At 39.6% G+C, this 21318-nt stretch overlaps 1 protein-coding gene across 6 annotated transcripts in view; it reads right to left on the bottom strand.

Annotated features, from left to right (window-relative positions):
- The window catches only part of BIRC6 (baculoviral IAP repeat containing 6), a 177499-nt gene that overhangs the window by 117247 nt on the left and 38934 nt on the right, over positions 1-21318 (bottom strand). For all 6 annotated transcript variants that reach the window (XM_068156495.1, XM_068156529.1, XM_068156539.1 and 3 more), the window contains exons 11-20: positions 18168-18317; positions 11924-12149; positions 7675-7835; positions 6310-6441; positions 4802-4933; positions 4312-4490; positions 3586-3716; positions 1304-1465; positions 1055-1186; positions 48-145 (exon numbers count right to left, since the gene is read on the bottom strand). In XM_068156495.1, the coding sequence (XP_068012596.1) occupies positions 48-145; positions 1055-1186; positions 1304-1465; positions 3586-3716; positions 4312-4490; positions 4802-4933; positions 6310-6441; positions 7675-7835; positions 11924-12149; positions 18168-18317 (1503 nt within the window). The remainder of the gene's footprint in view (positions 1-47; positions 146-1054; positions 1187-1303; positions 1466-3585; positions 3717-4311; positions 4491-4801; positions 4934-6309; positions 6442-7674; positions 7836-11923; positions 12150-18167; positions 18318-21318) is intronic.

Genomic DNA, 21318 nt, shown 5'->3' with positions numbered 1-21318 from the left:
CAACAAATGTACTGCATATTTTTATGACACAAACATTATATACATACCACCTGTTGCAGCAGCAGGCAAAAGAGGCATATTGTCAAGCAAAGCTTTTAGAAGAACTGATCCAAACCCCTGCTGACTGGGATCACACCTGCCATTGCTACAAAGAAATACAAAGAAACTTTTATTATTTAAGAAAGATGGAACATGAAATCTTCTCCAGAAGATGACACTGAAAACATTGTTCTTTGTAGACATACCCTGATGCATTTTTCCTCAACACATCTTCCAGATCTTGTTGCTTTTTAAATTTAATGCCCAACAACATATATGAATAGAATAGAATCAACCACACTAGGTTGGAAGAGACCTTCAAGATCATCACATCCAACCTGTCATCCAACACCACCTAATCAACTAAACCATGCAACCAAACACCCTATCAAGTCTCTTCCTAAACACCTCCAGTGATGGTGACTCCACCACCGCCCGGGGCAGCCCATTCCAATGGCCAGTCACTCTCTCTGTATAGAATTTCTTCCTAACCTCCAGCCTAAACCTCCCCTGGTGCAGCTTGAGACTGTGTCCTCTTGTTCTGGTGCTGGTTGCCTGGGAGAAGAGACCAGCCCCCGCCTGTTTACAACCTCCTTTCAGGTAGTTGTAGAGAGCAATAAAAGGTCTACCCTGAGCCTCCTCTTCTCCAGGCTAAGCAACCCCAGCTCCCTCATCCTCTCCTCATAGGGCTTATGCTCCAAACCCCTCCCCAGCTTTGTTGCCCTTCTCTGGACATGTTCCAGCAAGTCAACATCCTTCCTAAACTGAGGGGCCCAGAACTGGACACAGGACTCAAGGTATGGCCTAACCAGTGCTGAGTACAGGGGCACAATGACCTCCCTGCTCCTACTGGCCACACTGTTCCTGATACAGGCCAGGATGCCATTGGCCCTCTTGGCACAGTGCAGGCTCATGTTCAGCCTACCATCAAACACAATTCAGACTGCATGTAAATCTCCCCCCCCCAATATATAAAATATAAATATATAGAAACAAATATGTAATTAGCACTGACCTGATGCACAGTGCAAGAAACCTTGCACATTTATGAGCTATGCTCCGGCCAGCTTCAAAGAAGCAAACACGTATTATATCAGAGACACATTTACGTGTTTTGGAAAGCAAGCTGTCATTTCCTTCCTTTGAGCTGTGAAAAGAAGTTGCATATTTCAGAAAACCACACAATATTAAAAATAAATAAATAAAAAATCTCAGCTGACAGTGAATAATAGCCATACTGATTTAAACACAATTTTCCTCTTACCTGCCAGGTCCATTTGAATACACTCCAGCTAGCCAACAAAGCGTGTCCAGTACAAGACTCTGAGCATGTTCTGTAGTCAGACCATCATCTGTCTTCTTGCAAAGAGTGGTGAGCAGCTTTTCGTGGAACTCTGAAAACTGTAGCATGGCACACCGTTGAACTCTAAGGAGGACGGGAAAGGGAAAAAGCAACAGAATTACCAATTCTGGCCACTCTCCCATTAAAGCGTCCCTCTAGCTTTGTATCCTGCCTTGGGAGCAGCAACAGAGAGATGCCTAGATGCGAGGAAAACTAGCACACGAGCACATGCCACATTTTCTATGTGTGCATTCCCAGTCTTATTTTATGCTCACAGAACTTCTTAGGTTACTGTTCATTTAGTAACCTTCAAGGATTTATTTTTTTTAATAACTTGTCTAATGACTTCTAATTCTAAACAAACTTTCATCATTTGCACATACCTCTTTGCAGCCTCTTTGAGTCCTTCAAGCCCATTACAGTTAGTGCCATGATTGTGGAGTGGCAATCGGTAACACAAATTAAGTATTACTCATCTGTGGTATCAATCCATATAGAATTTAACAAGTTTAGGGAATAATTTCTTAAACTTGATTCTAAACTTTTTTGACAAATACAGACGAGGCAAATACAAATGGGGCAACTGCTAAAAGGATCAGGAGCTCAAGTTGTGTTCTCCTCCATTCCTCTGACATCGGCAATGGATCTGTGGTAACAAGTTGGACTTGGTGATCTTTGAGGTCTCTTCCAACCTTGGTGAGTCTGTGTGTTTCTGTGATCAGAGAACATTTAGGAAGAGCCAAATGGCCAATTCATGGCTCCAAGACTGGTGTCATCAACAGGGATTTGGATTTTATGATCACAGCTCAGTTTACAGGGCACCAGAGCTGCAAGCAACCAGTGGGATGCACCTGTCCCAGAGCAGGGAAAAGATTCTAGGGCAGAAGCTGACAGGGCTCATTGATAGGGCTTCAAACTAGATTTGAAGGGGAATGGGCTGTTAATCTCATGCTTGCCTGTGACAAACATCGGGGCAGCTCACCAGAGGCAGAGGGATGGAGTGCTAGCAAGCTTTCTCAACTTGTTGCCCCGGGGCAAGCCAGTATGAAGCACTGGGACACTCTGAGGGAGTCAAGGGGGATTCACCTAAGCGCGTGACATGGCCAGCCCAGCTGAAGTGCCTCTATGCAAATGCACGCAGCTTGGGCTACAAACAGGATGAATTAAGGGCCACTGTGCTGCTAGGATGCTATGACATAGTGGCTATTACTGAAACTTGGTGAGATTATTCCCACAACTGGAATGTAGGGATAGATGGGTACAAGCTCTTTAGGAAGGACAGGCAGGATAGGAGGGGAGGAGGTATTGCTCTGTATAGCAGTGACCAGCTGGAATCAGTGGAGCTCCACCTGGGGAAGGATCATATGGCTGAAGATTAAGGGGAAGACAGGGGTTACTGTAGGGGTCTGCTACAGGCCACCTGACCAGCAGAACCAAGCAGATGAGGCACTCCAGAGGCAAACAGGAGTGGCTTCATGTTCACTGGCCCTGGTCCTTGTAGGGGATTTCAAACCCCTTGACATCTGCTGGAGGGACTTTTTAGGGTGTCAGGTAGTGATAGGACTAGGGGAAATGGAGCAAAACTAGAAATGAGTAGATTCAGATTGGATGTCAGGAAAAAGTTCTTCACCATGAAGTTGGTGGGGCACTGGAACAGGTTGCCCAAGGAGGTGGTGGAAGCCTCATCCCTGGAGGATTTTAAGGCCAGGTTGGATGCAGCTGTGAGCATCCTGCTCTAGTGTGAGGTGCCCCTGCCCATGGCAGGGGGGTTGGAACTAGATGATCCTTGAGGTCCTTTCCAACCCTAACAATTCTATGATTCTAAATATGTATGTATGTATATCTACCTATATCTACTGTAAGAAACATGGCAACATGGACAAATGGAAAGGCAAGATGCTTCCTTTAAAAAAAAACCACAACAAAACTGTCCAGCTAGTATATCTAATTGATCAGGAAAAGTTATAATTTGCTCAACTTGAGTGAAGTGCAACTCAGCATACAATTTCACACATGGTGTTATTCTGCTACAACTTGCACAGTACAGTGCCCTTAAACATCAAATTTATAGAATTTTCCATATAAAAGACACGTATAAAATGACAACTTGAAACACTGGTCTGACCTGAGCTATTCTGAAAGCTAAGTATTTTGTGAGAAGTGTAACTACAGCTAATATTCAGAATTGAAAGACATCTACTGACCTTTCCTTTGAAATTGAAGTTTTTTTAAATCTTCGAATTGTCACAGAGACTTCTTGAAGTAAATCACAGCCTCTCAGATTATCTGATTTTCTTGAAGAACTAGTGGTTTCAATTTTGCTTGATGGCTTTTCCTGATTTTTGGTGTGGGGGGGAAAAATAATTCACAAATCACATTGGTTTTGACCACTTAATTTGCACACCTTGTTCAGTGAAATGCATACAGCTCAGAAAAATCTCTTGCTCAGTTTGAGCTCTGTACTGAAACACACTGCTTTTACTAAATAATTGCTTTGATACAGAACATCATATTTAGCAATATTCTGCAATTTGTTATGTTTTAACTATTCCAACCACATCCGCAAGATATGCATCATATCATCCAATCATAAAACTACAACAATCAAGAGTAAAACATACACACACACGAAAATCTTCATAAGAAGATGAGGTTATCGGCTACTGAAAACAGTCAGAAAATCAGAAGTTTCAAAACCAAGTACTCAGAATGGGAAAGTGGCAGAACAGACCTTTCAATTAAATGTGCACATAAGAAAACTTAAGAAATGCTGAACTCCAATTTTTGAAGGAGTCAGTCACAATGTCAACTCTTGAAAAAGTCACTTCTAATGGATATTAGCTCTCCTAACAGCTGTTTTGTTTTCATACTACATAATTCATACTAATTCTACAATGTTAATACAGATGTTGTTCTCAGCTATTCCTTACCTTGCCAGCTGCAACTTTTGCCAACAATGAAGCAAGGGAATGGCCCTTATTAGCCTGAGGTTTTAGAGATGGTATTCTAACAACTGGTCTAATGCCACCATTGCAGATTTCTTCTGTTCCTCTGTCATTCACTGCTTTAACATGAATTAAAAATGAGCGGTACTTGCCACCAGCCATGCCTAGAAGTGGAAGGAAAACAGAAGGGGGTGGGGAGGAAGAATTTCCATAGTTTACTAGGACAAGTTGTGAACAAATTTCATCTTCAGAGGTAATAGTGTACAAGCACAGCTCAACTGTATTAATCAGAGTACTTTAGCAGCAGTTTAGAAAGCTAACTCACTATTGTGAGTTATTAACTCAATATTGTGAGTTATATTGTGCACCAAAATTCACCAATGTGAAAATAAACACAAATCAAAGTCTGACTCCAGAAGTTTGAGAAGTGTTTTAGTCATACCATTTAGTGTAGTACCGTAACAGACCGGTTTACCTTTAACAAGCTTTGGACTTGTTAGTGTCAACATTCCAGCATGTCCTGATAGATCAAGCCCAGTAGCCAGCCATACTGGACCACAAAGTATATCTTCCTTGTGTTCCTCCAGAAATGGACACAATCTAAGACCTTGAAAAACATGAATGTCATGGATGTGAATTACTCACTGCTACGCCACAAAATCTATTCATTTGCATGGGTTAAAAATACACATGAAATTCTGATCACTAAAGGCATACAAGCTACATCAAAAAACTAACAATTATTTGAGGTTCCCTTTTAGCCATTTTCCTGTAAAATCAGTAACAGTAAATTACAGTTTTCAAAGCATTTCCAGTTACATTATTTGGATAAGATGCACACTGACTGGCTCATCAGAGCAGCAAAACACACAACTGATTAAATTATGAACCAATGTATTTTGATCCCCATCTTTCACTGGGTCTTTGCTGAAGCAGGACAAACTTAAAAAAAACAAAAACAAACAAACAAAAACCCCACCACACAACAAACAAACAACAACAAAATGCCATAACCCACAACAAGAACAAAACTAAATCAGAACAAACCCAAATAAACCCAGGCATTCAAACAAACAAAAACCCAAACAACAAAACACAAACAAAATCCAACCACACAAAAATCAATTAAAAAACCAATAACCACACAAAACAAACCCACAACACAAACACCCCTATATTGTTTCTCTTGTGGTATACTAAAATTATCATACACACTTCAGCTGCTTCCTTCTCAGCATGAAACACCTCCTTCCAGCACTTTCATCACCCCTTTGATTCCTCAACCTTTACCACATCTTTCTTGGGGTTGATGAAACAGAGTGGTTGGGTTTGGAAGGGACATTTGAAGTCATGCTCTAGATAAGCCTGATCACATGAAAGGAAGGAAGGTGGGAAATAAAACTGTTGAAAGGCACAAGAAAGAATCACAGATCTAGAATTGATTCATGCCATCTATGAATTTTTATTCTGTAGTAGTTCTCACTCAGATCCAGCCTGTCTGCCTTTCAGAGACTCTCAACATATTTTACAGAAGAGTACTGGTTAACAGAAAATGTTACAGAAAAAGTGCAGCAAGTCTCATGTGGCTGAAAATCACCATGACAAGCTGGGAATTCTTTACTTCCTGTTCATTATTATTCTTAGTTTACAGCAGCAGTCTCCACAGAAGCCAAGCATGCAAAGAAAAATTCTATTAAAACTAATTAAAGAAGGAAACCAAGTAAAATACTGCCGGAACAGGGCAAGAGCTTAAGGTAGATACTATGTCAATCTACTTAACTTTTAAATTTTGGGGTTTTTTGGTGTTTTTATGTTAAACTTTCAAATCACAGAGTAAACAGACTATTGGGAGAAGCAATGTTGAAGAGGGTTGAGAAATTAGTCTGTTTTGAACACCTGATAAATTCCAGGGTATCACTGAAAGACACGATGAAGAACAAGCTCATATTTTAAACAAAGTATAACAACATAACTACAACTTACATTGTGGTTCCTCTACATCCATATACTGCATTTCCTCACTGAATTCAACCAGTCCTGGTTTTCCATTTCTGTCCACTTCAATATTATGAGCTGGAGACAATGGAAATGTTATCTGTCTGTCTACTGCTGCTTCTGGAAATAAAAACATTGCCAAGATTTCATAAGCTTAAGGACCAGAGAAAACAAAAGCAGTAGTTCTCATATCAAATGTATCTACTTTCTGCCTAATATAAGAACTACAAATATACAAAGGCATGTTTTTCTTATTAGGATTGCACTTTAAAACGCATCAGCAGACCTTGCCAAGATTGCCCTTGCAGGCACTCTCAACATCCCTCAGCCCTTTCCAAACTGTATGTGCATACCCTGGCCCTCCATTTCATTCTTTCTCCACCAGATCCATAACAGAAAAAAAAGCAAATTCCACTACACTGCATGTAAGGAAGTGAAATGTCACTTTCTGGAAGCACTCTATCATGTCTTAAGACCAGTACGCTGTAAAGAATCTACAAAGAGCTCTGGCAATCTGTTTCACATCCAAATAAAATGCTTTCAAAGAGTTCCCAACTCATAGAACTGTTTGGTCAGAAATATTTAAAACTGAAACATTAAAGGAAATAAATTTTCAGAAAAATTCTGACATCTAGATCTGCAAATGGACTAGTTCTAGAACTTGTGCTGAAAACAAAACAGAGCAGCATGAACTATCTGTCCTATTTTCTGCTTTGATAGAAAAAAAATGTTACATGATAAAATTAAGGTTTTACTTCAAACATGAAACAAAGAAAACTTACAAGGACACTCATTGACTGTTGTCCTGCAGTCACAGCTAGAACTTCTGTTAAAGCTCTTAGACCATCTTGTATCCCAATAGAATATGCTTTTGTCCAAGACTATTTACTAGAACACTTTTTTCTCAGATAACCCCCAATTTCTTTACAGGGCAGCTCCAGCACCCTTTTTTCTTATTAAATACTGGGGGATGTTACAGAGGGAGAAGTTATATGAAAACCTGTATAACTTTTTAAAAATCACAGCACCTTTTGTCTCAGCAGTCGATCTCTAGGAAGATGTATGATTGACAATAGCTTTTTGTTAGTGACTGTTGGATTCAAGCAGTACAGAATAAGGTTCAACCTCTTTGAGATATGCCCTTTTATTTGTATAAAATTCAGGAATTTAAACCTGTTTACCCAGTTTGTTTCTCTAATTTACATTCAAACTCTAAGTGAAAAGAGACCCTGAAATCAGAATAAAATGGAAAATAGAAATATTTACACAATCCTAAGAAATTCTTCAAATACACATCACAAAATATAATGTGTTTGAGAAAATAAATACAAGACACGTTAAGCTCTTTCTTACCATTGACTTTCCCTAAGCCTGGAGCTTTATTTTTCAGTAAAGTCACTTGAATCTGGGGAATGTTTGTGATGTTTGCATTTAAAACAAACTTGAAGTCCACATGTCCAACCATACAGGCTTTTGGTAGAACCAGTTCAAAGACATGCTCATCCCAGCTGTTGCTGTCAGGAAAAATATGGCAATGATTCAGTGTTAAAAGAAAACATAGATCAAGCAGTGCATTCACCATCTATGCACACCTTCTTTAACAAGAAGAAAAACTCTTTTTGCTGAAGTTGACACTTACATGGATTTCTGAAGGAAAAGTCTTTCAAGCTGCAGTTAACCACAGATAAGAGAGGGCAGTTCCATGGTCAGATAAAAATAGCAGTGAAAACATTGCCTATTACCTTTACTACAGGGAATACTACATACCAGTTACTCATTTCTAGACAAAAAGTGATGGATGGTGTATGTGTATCCTACAAAAGGTTCTGCCAGCTAGTGAAGTATATGAAAACATGACAGTAATCACTCTGCAGTCTCTTAAACTTGCCTTCTCCATTGGTAAGTGTTACAACACTGGAAAGTGCCACTGACACAGCCACCACATTCAGGAGAATTTAAACACTGTTTTCAAAATATTAAATGCCTTTGATAATTTATACTGCATGAGAAGTGCTTCACAGTAGGTGAACAATCAGAAGCCTGCACTGTGTAAAATTGGTGCAGCTTTTTAAAATGAGTTATATTTTCCTTTTGAGGCTTGCTTTAGTTTGCACTGAAAGCATCCCTCAATGATCAGTTCCATAGTTGGATAAACACAGGTTTGCAAAAAATACTTCAAATAAAACTAATTGAGTGAGAATTGTCACAGTTCTGTTTCAAAATAACTGCACTACAAGATCTCCTTAATTTATCAGCATTTTCCTAAACTGTAGTAACTTTTATAAAAAAGTAATAATTGCAGCTATCAATGAAAAATTACAACTCCAGAAATGTATTTCTGACAGAATTCAGCAACAGATGACCCAATTTTAAGTATCTCAATAGGCACATATGAAATAATCATTCAAAACTGAAGAGGCCTTATTTTGTGGCAGTGAACACTACAATCTAATTTTGCAATGAGCAAAAAACTCCCCTATAGGCACTTTTTTTCTATTATCTATTTCAATGCATCCTCTTCATTCATGTGCAAGATTTGAAAGAAGCCAAAAAAAAAAAAAAAAAGTTGTTATTTTCTCAGTATTTCAGCATATTTATCCTAAATACCACTTTTCTCCAATTATGGAATGTAAGTTTGTGGTAGTTTAGGCTGGGTGCCTTCTGCTGCTACCACACAAGATACACCTTTGAGCCCCAGGTGTCCAGCCCAGTGGGTGGACACAGGAAGCTGTGTATTTCACACCCGTAGTATCCTGCTCCCTATAAATCCATCTACAAGGTCTTACATTTCCTCTTTCTTTCCTCCCTACTAGCATGGGAGATGCTCCCTATCTGGCAATGGAAGGGGAGTTATCTCAAGGCCTCTTAGGCCTGGCTAGGTCTAATGCCAAGAGGAGAAGGGGGAAGGGCAATCTCAGATCTGGACAGCTGAAATTAGCCTAACAGTGGAGAGGGGGAAGAGCCCTGGGGGTTTAGGGTGTACCCTCAGGTAGGGAGAAGGGGAGTGCTGGGAGGTTTGTGGGTATGCTTTGGGATCTCTTTTGTCACTGTGCTTGTAGCTTCTGTAAACCACTCACTGCCTTTCCATTTAAACTTTCCATCACTTCTGAAATCCGTTTGTGAGAGTCTTGCTTTTCTGCCCCAGTGGGAAGCAAGGAAGGATCTGCCTTCAAACTCGCACAAAGTTCTTTTAGGAACACTTGCTAAAATGTTTCTCCTAAAGCTTTCAACCCTTCACACAAAGGGTTTAGTTGTTTTTAAACTTATGAAAAATATACAGTATCTTTTTAAAGAATAATACACAGTGAGGACTCTGTTCTGCCACCATTCTCACAACTATAAATTGTTTTTCCAATATCCTTCATTCCCTTTCTAGAACATCTCGCTGATGTTCTTGTCTTCCAGTACAACTGAAGTTTGAGCTGCAGGCCAGAGCTTAAACCTCAGAAAGCACATCAGTACTTAGACCCTCCCCTTTTGCTTGTTTTCAAATACATCAGCGTAAGAGAAAAAATCCAGGAAACTCAGAGGTCACTGCTTTGTCAAAGTACATTAGGAATTCATTTAAATTTAGAAAAAAAAAATAAATACAACATTTCAGTTACATTACCATTGAAGAGGAAATACTAATATTTAAATCATTTGTAACACAAACTAGACTGCTTTTTCTGCTTTCTTGGTTACACAGGCTTTTAAAGGAGGATCGAAAGAGCCCAAGGGTAATATAACAGTCTCAGGCTGCGCCAGGGGAGGTTTAGGTTGGATGTTAGGAAGAAGTTCTATACAGAGACAGTGATTGCCCATTGGAATGGGCTGCCCAGGGAGGTGGTGGAGTCACCATCATTTGGAGGTGTTCAGGAGGAGACTTGATGGGGTGCTTAGTGCCATGGTTTAGTTGTTTGGGTGGGTTGGATTGGTTGATGGGTTGGACATGATGATCTTGAAGGTCTCTTCCAAGCTGGTTTACTATTATTATAATAATGTTATTCCCTAAAACACATTTACAGGATTATTCCTTTCTGTTTGAGAGCAAAAGAATTACTATATCAAATTGCATTACTCATCCACCTAACCCTGTGATTCCCTATCTTGGTAGAAATGAAAACACTCAGACAAAAAAAAAATCCCATATTGAGGACCAACAACATAGTCCAGAAACCAAACAGTTTCTTCCCAAATAATTTTTAATTAAGAGCTAATATTGATCTCAATCTTAAAATTGTATATTCTAACATATGAACAAAAGGACTGCAATTTAACCATTTTCATTACTGGCCATTTAGCAACTGTCAAAGGCACATTTTTTTCCTGTAATGAAACAGTATTCATAAACTAATGTTTCACCTATCACCTTCCAATTAACAGCTATTACCTTCACTGTTTCCTTCCTTATTTCTTCATATTGGTTGCTTTGCACTTTTCAGCTGTTGCTGAACAGAATGGATAATCAATAGTTTTAAATAGAAATTATTTTGTGAGGAATCACCTCCTTTCTACCTGTTACATACAAAATATTTTACTTGCAAAAATCACAACATAAAGGTTTTAAAGCCTTTAACTGTAGCTTACGAGCACTTAATTAAAACAAACTGAGCTCATGTGACCATGCATGACTCAGAACCATCTGCAACTATTACCTTCCAGACTTGGTTTTCCTAACTGGAATGCTCCATTATCACATGCTAGTTTTCACTTATTTACACAACAGGGTTTTTTTCCTCAGCACATGATCTCTAGCTCCTCTAGTGTCCTTTGGCTATTTCTTTGTTTCCACTGCATGGACATTTAGATTCTGCATCACTATCCATTGCTCATACATCAGTGGGGTTGGTGAGAGACAGCCTGACCCAATAAGACACCTGACTTCTGTACTTTGTTTTTCCAACATTTTTCAAAAACCTCTGCAAAGCTACTTCATCTAGGTTTACGCAGCTCTTGAAGGAGACTGCAACACTGCTGTTCTAGTCTTTAGGATCCCAGAGAAATCTGAAGTTCTCACGCCACATGTGAAAAACTAAGTACCACACATACCATGCTGGTGCAGGTTCATTGCAATGAAAATGAAGTTTAGCACAACTAGGAGATTACAATGTCTTAAGCAAATGCCTTGCATATAAAGATTTAACTTCACATGAACACACATAAATTCAGATTCTATCTTCACATTTTCAAATGCATTACAATACGATTTTGTTTAGGACAACTAGTCGGTCATACTTACGCCTGTGGCTGGCATATTCCGATTAAAGAATGTACTAGGAATGTGTGCATGTTTATGAGCGAATCAAGGGTGAATCAACAGTATCTGCAATTCTAGTAAATGTGTTTATCAAATTAGAACACAGCAAGGCAACTTCTGGCAAAATAAAATACACCAACTCAAAACTTAACTTTTCAATTTGTTTCAGTGTCCACTACAACAACTCTGTTAATCTCACAAAGACCTATATTGCAAATGGGGATTATTATCTTTGAAAGCATGCATTCTTAAACTTCTACACTACCTAGAAACAAATAAATTGCATTATATTTGTTATTATACCAGCCATGTGAGCTAGGTAAGCAGCACACACAATCCTTTCTGCTCTGTTACCCTACCTACCTGTCTGTCTGTAGCTTCCAAGTTCGAGTATGTTGAGCTGCATCCCCGTGGTGCTGCTGGTGCAAATGCTGAGGATGCCGCCTTTGCTGTTGCTCTTGCTGGACTTCTACCCAGCAGGGAGGAACAGTGGCTGAAAAACGTGGTGTCAAGGTTTCAAAACGGGTCAGCTCTACCAGGGATGTCAGTGTTTCAAGGGAAAATGGCTGGTCCACCAAAAGATCAACTCCTGTATAATCAGAGACCATATATTAATTACTAAATAGAGCATTTTTCCAGAACATTCTATAAACAGTTTGAAATATATCCAAACTGCTACAGGTAAAATTAACCACATTAAATCAAATTTCCAAAACTAAATTAAAAGAACAAAAAAACCCCCAACCAACCAAAAAAAAACCCACCAAAAAATACCCCCAAAAAAACCAAACCCACCACCCAAAAAACCCCAAAACACTCCACCACAAAATCCCTAACAAACAAAAACCCCACAAACCAACAAAGGAGAACAACAACTACAAAAACAAATTCCAACACAAGCAACCAAGTAACACTAAGCTTGAAAACAGTTATTCCTTGAAGGCAGCTCTATCTGGAATAAATTTGCTAAGTACTGAGAGCTCTGAGCCTGCTGTCTCAGATTTAACCAGAAATCATGAGGAAAAGCTAATCAGCCAGCTATACTTGGATGAAGTAAAGTTGATGAACTTTTTTTTAATACTCCTACTGATGATGAAAAAAAGAAGATAAATTTTATTTAATGAAAACAGACATGTGGAATTACTATGCAAATGTTACATTTTTATCCCCGTTTGAAACATTACTTTGGCACCTGCTTATAAACATACACTCCTTTTATGGTGGATTAATAAAATGTTTTGGAAGGCTCCCAGCTTAGCTTAAAAAGAGGGGTAAGTGAAAAAACAAGCATGCATTATGTAATGCACTTAGAAGACACTGGGCCTAGACAGATATTCTGTCTTCTTGTTTTCATATTCAAGTCTTGCCCTGAGGAAACAAAGGTATTAGTTGAAAATGTACTGAAAATTAGAATATGCCAAGGAGACAAACAACTAAAACATTACAAATGAACTCAATATATTCAAGTTTCTTCAGAAAACAAAACTCTGGAGGCTTGAGAGAAAACAAGATATGCACAACACATTGACATTTCAATTAGTGTCTCTTAATGTATTTTTCAGAAAATCTTGTGCTTGTAAAAAATGATGATTTTCAAGAATTAAAGTTTGCTCCCTGACTACTACTGACACCACCCCAGGGGAAAAAACAAACACACACAAACCCCCCCCCACCAACCAATACACACACAAAACCCCAAAAAGCCAACAAACCAACCCCAAACAAACCACCAAAACAAAACCTGCATCCCAGACAAACAAAACCCAGGGAAACAAAAAACAAAATCCCAAACAAATGAAAAACCCTACACCACCATCACCATCAGCCCTCTAGTAAAGCCTGAACCTAAGGACTATCTTGCAAATGCATGGCAGGATTCTACATCTTGAGAATAAAAAGGTGCATGCCATTCTCTTCCAAAAGTGGAAGACCTCAAGATGAGATACTCGGAGTTAAGCAAACAGTGTAATAACTGTGATTTCTGTTTTTTTATCTAGGATGCAAGAAAATGCTGAAGAGACTAGAAATTAGAATTGCTTCAGAGATTAACTTCAAGAATACAGAAAACACCTCCATTCGTCTTTTTACTGCCAAATATGAACCTCATTAACTGGATGACACTGCAATGAGACGTGAGTTCATAGTTCAAAGTGTGCAACAATTCTATCTTTGCAGAAATTGGCTATTTTTCTGTTTCATTCTCCCTTCCCAATCAGAAGCAAAAATTTACAAATTCAGAGTATTCACAGTAGGAACATTTAATGTGGTATCAACCCCTAAAGTGAAAAATTAAGGACTTAACTTTCCAGTGCTGTCAAATACACTTGACTTCTTTTGCAGTGTTATTTTTGTTATATTGTAAACAGTGAGTTATGAAAAGCTAAAGTTCTAATAGCAAACTTGGGAAAGGGTTTTAAACTGGTCATGAAAACTGATATTCCTTTTCAATTATCTTCTGAAAAAAAGTCATTATTTTACATAACCATAAAAAAATGCTCCACTCCTGAAAAGGAAATAAGAATTTTAACCCAATCTAAGATTTGTAACTTGGTAAAGTTAACCATTTCCTTCTAAGACAATATAATTTAAGTTCTATCCAAGTTTTGAAATGCAAGCTAGAAAAGAAAAATTAAGAAATTAATTCCAGAATGGCAAAAAAGTTAACACAAACAAAACTCACAATATATATGAACAATGTAAAAGATCATGCTTCTTGCTGTTGTTTCTATCCAGACTATACTATCTTTTGCCAACAGTTTCAGAGAACACCAAAGCGATTTCATAAAAACACCCTGCTGCTACCTGCCATCAGCTGTGAACAGAATTTACAAATCAAGTCTCTGTGCTCAGTCAGATCCACCTAGGAGTTCACATCCCCAAACAGAAAGCTTTCTATGTATCTGTTGAAAAGCACTGATAAAGAAAGTTCTGCTCAGTGAAAATGAAGACTTGCTAACAAAGAGCAAACTGTGAAAACAGGATTTCCAAGGACAAAACACAGATGTTCTCATCACACACAATAGGTAGGGAGGAACATTGCTGCTTTGATACAAAAGAAACCCGATCCAAATCAGGCCATACTCAAGGTCAAAAAACCAATTACAGAATTCCACCTAACTGTACAAAATCTGTACTAAAGTTCAACCAAATGACTTGATGTTAGAGTCCCCTCAAAGACCATCAGAGACCACCACAGATATGCACCTCTCAAGTGCAATAGATCAGTAAATAAGGTGATTAGTTTCAGGAAATGATATGAATATGCATGACCTTTCTGGGAAATCTAAAATATATGCATGTGTTTAAGAAATAAAAAGTGGCTACTGTCTCATTGGTGTGGAAAATCAGAGATATGAATCTCCTTGCATCTAAAACTTGTGCAACTTTTAAAGAAAATACCTATTTTCTAAAACTCGTAACTGGAGTCTTCAAGGGTTTCCTTAAACAGCTGAATTTTACAGCATCAGCATGATAGAAGTAGCTGTGGTGAAGGCACATTATGCCCCAATACTGAATCTTGTCCCAGCATGTGGGCAAGTTCCCCCTCCCTCCAGGAGGGAGACAAAAGCCAAGGCATTAGCCAGGCTTGCACGTACCCAGCGCGTGCAGCGCTCGTGCTGACACCAAGTATGGGCATAACTCTAGCTTCACGCTTTCTATAGGCTGAAGCCAGTTGCTTATGAGAGTGCCCATTGGTCAAGCCCAGCCTCGAGGAATCTATGAGTATCACCCCAGTGGTGAACACGTTGCCCCCTCATTTACTTTGTCTCTGTGCTTGCTCGAGAGAGTAACTCTCGAGCTGCAGCCTTTGCCATTGAGCTTATTGTTGTTAGCTTCTGTTATACATGCACGCATACTGGAAGCGTCTGCATAGTGAAGAAGCCCAGAGGGAGGACCTTTGCTAAGCCTGAGGAGTTCAGCGTTGCTGCAGCCAGCCGTGCCGACCGGGAGAGCCCATCGTGCCACCGGAGGACTGGACGAACCCCCGCGGATAAGATCTGCCCAGTTACCGGGGAGAAGGGACTTGATCGATACCGAGTCCACGTATGCCTAGCCCCGCCGTAGCGGGAGAGACGCAGCCGAGTGCCGCTCTGAGCCCTGTGAATCTCAGGGAAAACCAAAGCATTGTTCGTGCCTATACTGCACCGAACCTGGGACCACTACGAGAGTCCTGTTGCTCCTTTAAGTTCGGTAAAGAGAATCCGCCGCCTAACGCAGCCGCATTCTCTCCCCGAGGCTGTTTGCATCAGCCCCGAGAACTGCCGTGGTTGGGCCGACCCCCGTAGCTTTGCCTGCTTCCGTCGTTCGAGCCCATCTACCGGCCACCGTCGTCCCGCCCTGCCATGCGAGCCGACTTTAGAGGGCCGACCCCACGGACCGACCCCGTCCAGGACCGATCCCTGTTGTCTGAAGGGAATTGAATATCGTCCACGTGCTTTCCACCCACTAGCACTCAGTTCAAAGGATCCGCGTCTAGCAGAGTAAGCGCTGACGCATAGAAAGATTGTAATATTGCTGTGTATAGCCAGAAGCCGCCCGCGTCCCGCCGAGTCTCCATCTAGTGGCCAAGCGGCAGAACTGCACCCTTCGTTATATAAATATAGAAAGGGTTTATAGATAGTTCAATTACGTTATAATCATAACACTAAGCCAGTTGTGGAATCTATTTCACGAACGTGCACTAGAACATGTATATAAGTTGGTGATTCATCGGTTATTAATAGTTTGATAATTAATAAAAATTATATTTTCATAATTCGTATTTCATATTCATAAATTTAATAACCTCTTCACCACAGTAGCGTTTTGCTGTTTAGTATTTTGATTAAAAAAGAAGCAACAATGATGTAGTAGATGTTGAGGGCAATGTCCAACTACGATCCATGCGTGTGCTGACAGCTTCATTGCGCAGAAAATGTTTGCACAATCCTAGCAATCATTCACACACTATATAATGTTCTGGATTCAGCAAGGATGGGGTTAAATTTTCTTCACAATCAGGGGGAAGGGGGTACACCCAGGATAGCTATCCAAACCAGCTGATGTGGTATCCATACCACACAACTGTCACGTACATTATATTAGAAGAAGGGGCTGGCACAGTTGGTTGTCTGCCATTTAGTCCTCTCCCAGCACTTTTTGTCCTCTGCAGCTGCAGGCAAGGACACCCCCACCAGAAACACACACCCAAAATTAACACCACTTCTCAAAAATAGTCATAGCTACATGAATAGTTTATTTCCACTGCATCATTGCTTTATCTTCAAGCTTTATGTTATTTGTATTTTGTATTCTAGGTCACCTGTTCTCAGTATATCCCTACTCTTGTCCAACACAGCCAAAACTCCAACCCAACTGAAATAATTATATTTTGTCTCTCTACCTTTAGCAATTGCAGGCTAAAACAAAACTAAAACCATGAGTTCAATAGCTCTCTCACAAACAATTTCCTTTAAAACTGAAAGCCCACAAAGGAACTCTCATAACCTGCATACACACAGCTCTCCCTCACAAGCATAAAAGCCCCTTAGCTTTTTCCCCTTCTACCTCAGGGTTGCTCTTTTGTAAACAACCCTCTCACTCAAGTCCTTATTTTACTAAAGTGAGACAAGATCATACTAAAAAAGGCAGCAGACTGGTGGCAGGACAGGTATATCATAACTGCAGTAAAGATAAGACCTAGCTGGGTAGAATGTTTAGCATAAAAAGGTTTAGACAACTAGAAACAGTTACTTCTTGATGTCCAAGGGCTGACAAACCTTCCAAGGAGACTAGAAGGTAAACAACATCAGAATTCCAGTTTAACTCCACCTAGGCAAGCTACTAAACCCAAAACAGCACATTGTAAGTTCCATCAAATCAACAGCAACTGCACTGCTTGAAGTGTAACACAAAGAATCAATGTCACTGTGCACAACAATATCTGTTCAAGACATGTTTTGTACAGTTTTATTAAGTTGAGCTGTACAGCTTCTACATGAAACTTTCAGGCTATTTTACAAAATAAATCAGGGGAGGTTTAGGCTGGATGTTAGGAAGAAGTTCTTCATGGAAAGAGTGATTGGGCATTGGAAAGGGCTGCTCAGGGAGGTGGTGGAGTCACCATCACTGGAGGTGTGTGGGAAGAGACTGGATGGGTTGCTTACTGCCATGGTTTAGTTGATTAGATAGTGTTGGATGATAGGTTGGACTCAATGATCTCAAAGGTCTCTTCCAACCTGGTTAATTCTATTCTACTCTATTTTACATACAAATAAAGAGCTCCAGCCTATTTAAGCTATGAAGGAAGCCCAATGCCTGCAGAATTACCCGTTTTCCCCTGTCTGCCAAACTTAAAATAACATGTAGATGTTGGAAACCAATCAGTTACACAAAAGCATGTTGTTTCATTTTTGGTCTTGTTTTTTTAAGCCCAGAATTGCTAAAGCATTGCTTGTACATAACCAATGATAGACTTATGGCAACTACAGAATTTCTACTACAAGCATCAAAAAGGGAAAGAACAAATATGCCATTAAGGAACTCAAAATCACCTTAATATGCAACTTCAAAAAAGTATTACAAAGAAGCATTTTTTATTTATTATATATTTAAACTCATAATTTACCTGTAATGCCTGGACTAGAAGGGTTAGATAAGGGCTTGGTGCCTTCTGATGACTGTTCTATGCTTTTGGAAAGGGATCCATCTACAAGTATATCAGCTTCATCTATATCATCGCACGTCCCTCCAATCTGAAGGAAATGAAGTTCTCCACCTAAAATAATCACAGACAACAGAAGTTTAGGCAGGCAGACACAGCTAACTCAACAGATATTACAACACTAATTGGGTCAACAGTCAAAAGAGCAACTCCAAAATCTTCAATGGATACAATGTTTTGGTGGAAGCTTGAAATCATTCATGGAAGTTGCCTTATTCACTGCTACAGATATACACAGATGAATCTTATCACTTACAGAGAAGTGACAGAAAAGGAACACTCAATTTTACATAAAGCTGGTATGAGGGAAAGGTCTGTTAACAGTCTCAGAAGTTACAAAAATTCTAATCAGTAGGATTTAAACAGAGAAGAAAACCCCGGTGCAGGCCTTCCATAGTTTTTCTGAAAATTGATTACAGACTGTTCTTCAGCATCTAACATTGTAACAAATCCTGTAACACAAATTGTTCAAGTACTCTGACATAATAAACTTGAGATAATATACCTAATAAAAAAAGCAAGATGAAAGCCTAACAAGAGGTACATGTTCTGCTTGGTGAGAGGAGTGAAACAGAGCAATAGAGGCAGAGAGGCAAAGAGTGAACGTGTGGGAGGCAGAGAGTTAAGAAGCACAAGAGGCACAGAGGTGGTATATAGATGTTTTTGTGGATCTCAGTAAGAAAAGTCCAACAGCAAATGGCTTCATAAAATTGTCATTTTAACAACACAGAACAAAAAGAAGAAAATAATAGCTCTAATGACCAGTAAAGGAAGAACCCCCTGGCATGGACAAGATCTGTGTAGTGTGCTGTGGGAAATGCTACACAGGGTCTGGGGTGATGCTGCGTGAAAGCAGGGATCCCAGCAACTGAAGGGACATGAGACATTCTCACTAGTTATATTTCTCTTTTTAGTCTATCTTATTAAAATAGCTATTTCATTAAGCCATTTGTTGATGGGGCCGTTCTGAGATGAAGTTAGAAGTCTGTACTGCCCCTCTCTCACCCCCAACTCACCCACCCCCAGTGCAGAACAGTACATCCCATGTAGATCCTGAGAGTGGAGGGGGGGAAGGGGGAAGAGAGAGAGAAGGGGAAGAGGAGGAATTTTTTTTAAAAGCCCAATTCTAGCCAGCAACACTTAGAATTAATTTTCTTGAAATTTAACAGCTCAAAAATAAGCCATTTTTCTCAGACAGAATGAAGGACATTAGAAAACAGACCACAAGACCGTTATTTGATAATAATCCAAACCTCATCTTGTTTCCCATTCTGTTTACTGCTCAAAGATAAATGATCAGAACCACCTCAATGCTCAAAACCAGATAATCTCCTGTACTAGAAATCAAGTACCCCCTCATGCAATGCAAATTCAAAATACTAACCTATGCTGTGCCAGTTTTAGAGCTCACAGCAGGAGCAACTTCACAAAGTTGAGGGGTTTTCTAAGGGAAAGTTATGCCAAAGTCCCACTTACTCTGAAGATGCTTGGTAGGGTTTGATTTTAAAGGAACAAAACCCATGTTCTAAAACCAAGTTTCTGAGTTTCTGTCACTAATTATCAGCTACAAAAAAACCCCATTCTTATAATTTTATCCATACTACAGGAAGAAGAGAAACTTGCAATCACCCCATTCCTGAAAGACACTAGCATTTTTCCAAGAAAAATTCAGTGCTAAGCTTGATCTAATTTCCTCATATTTGTTTGCAAAAACCTTCTGTAAAGAACTATCACAAATGTCAATCATACAGTATTAGCTTGTGAAACTACTAGTGCTTATGCACATTATCCAAAACCCTGCACGTGGCTTTGCTTCTGTACCACATAGGAGGCATTTCTTCTCCTAGAACATCCAGAGATGACCTTCTGATGATAAATGTTCAACCTTTTGTTTCAAAGACACTACATTTCCTACAGTCAAGAGCCATAGGGGAAAAAAAAAAGAAACACAAAAACTCAACCCCAACACCACTCTGCAAAGGTCAGTGCTGGGTTTTGGTTTGCACTGGGGGGTTTTGGCATTACTACAGGCTCAAGATACACACTAATAGGCTGGTGCTATAAAATTTTAGCCAGGTAGGAAACATCCTAAGTAGCAGTGTATCTGAAGACTTCTCTACTTGCATCACTTTTACAGATTTGATATATGCTTCTGTTGCACTACCAAGAAGATACAAAAGCTGACACTTCACTTAGTAATCACAAAACACATTAATTGAAAACCACTATGGTTATACTTCCCCAAAATAACAGGTAACATATTAAAATCCTAACTCTGAATTCTATTTAAAATATGTTATTTGCTTGGGCTCAAGAACATGGTGGGTTATACAAACAGAACACGTAAATCATACATCCCAAGCTTACTTTTGGCAGCTACCAGTTCCAGCGAAGTGACACTGGCACAATTTAGAGAACACATTTGAGACTAGGCCACCACAGCCAAAGCTCATCTAGTGAAATATTCTGTATTCTCCACACATCTGTACTCTAGCAGGAGTATGGAAAAGTGCTGGTATCAAATCACAGCACAAGGGCATAGCTGAAGAAAGCCATACAACAGGAAACTTTCCACTACGCAACTTGCACTCCTCATCACAGAGCCTGTAAAGGGTTAGCTCAAACATACTATTTCAGATTATTTGAAAAATGGCCTCAAGGAAACTTCCCCAAACCTCACTCCAACAGAACTTACACTATTCTTGGAGATTTCAGCTGCAAAAATTGCATGCCAGCTTATGAAAAAATAGAATGCAATTGAATAGGGCCAAGTGAAAGTTACTGTGCCTAGCAAGAAATAATTAGATGCACTATTATGGGATGAAGAAAAATCATTTAGCCAGCAGTTCAGTAAAAGCGGCTCTTGTGACAAACCGGATTCAATTTCCTGCTCAAAAATGCACACATCCCAGTACATATACTTGCACACATGGTATCTACAGATCACAGAGCGGCTAAGAAATTCTTCTTTTGCACTCAAATACATCTGTAGGACTACTGTGCCTAGTTTGGGGTACCCCTCCGAGAAACATGTGGACTGACTTGAGCAGGTCTT

The sequence above is a fragment of the Melanerpes formicivorus genome, unplaced genomic scaffold, assembly GCF_026170545.1.
Source record: "Melanerpes formicivorus ecotype bairdi unplaced genomic scaffold, bMelFor1.0.p_v2 SCAF_2, whole genome shotgun sequence".
Taxonomy (NCBI): Eukaryota; Metazoa; Chordata; class Aves; order Piciformes; family Picidae; genus Melanerpes; species Melanerpes formicivorus.
Note: the sequence above shows the minus strand (reverse complement) of the source record. Positions and strands in the feature narration are given on the sequence as shown.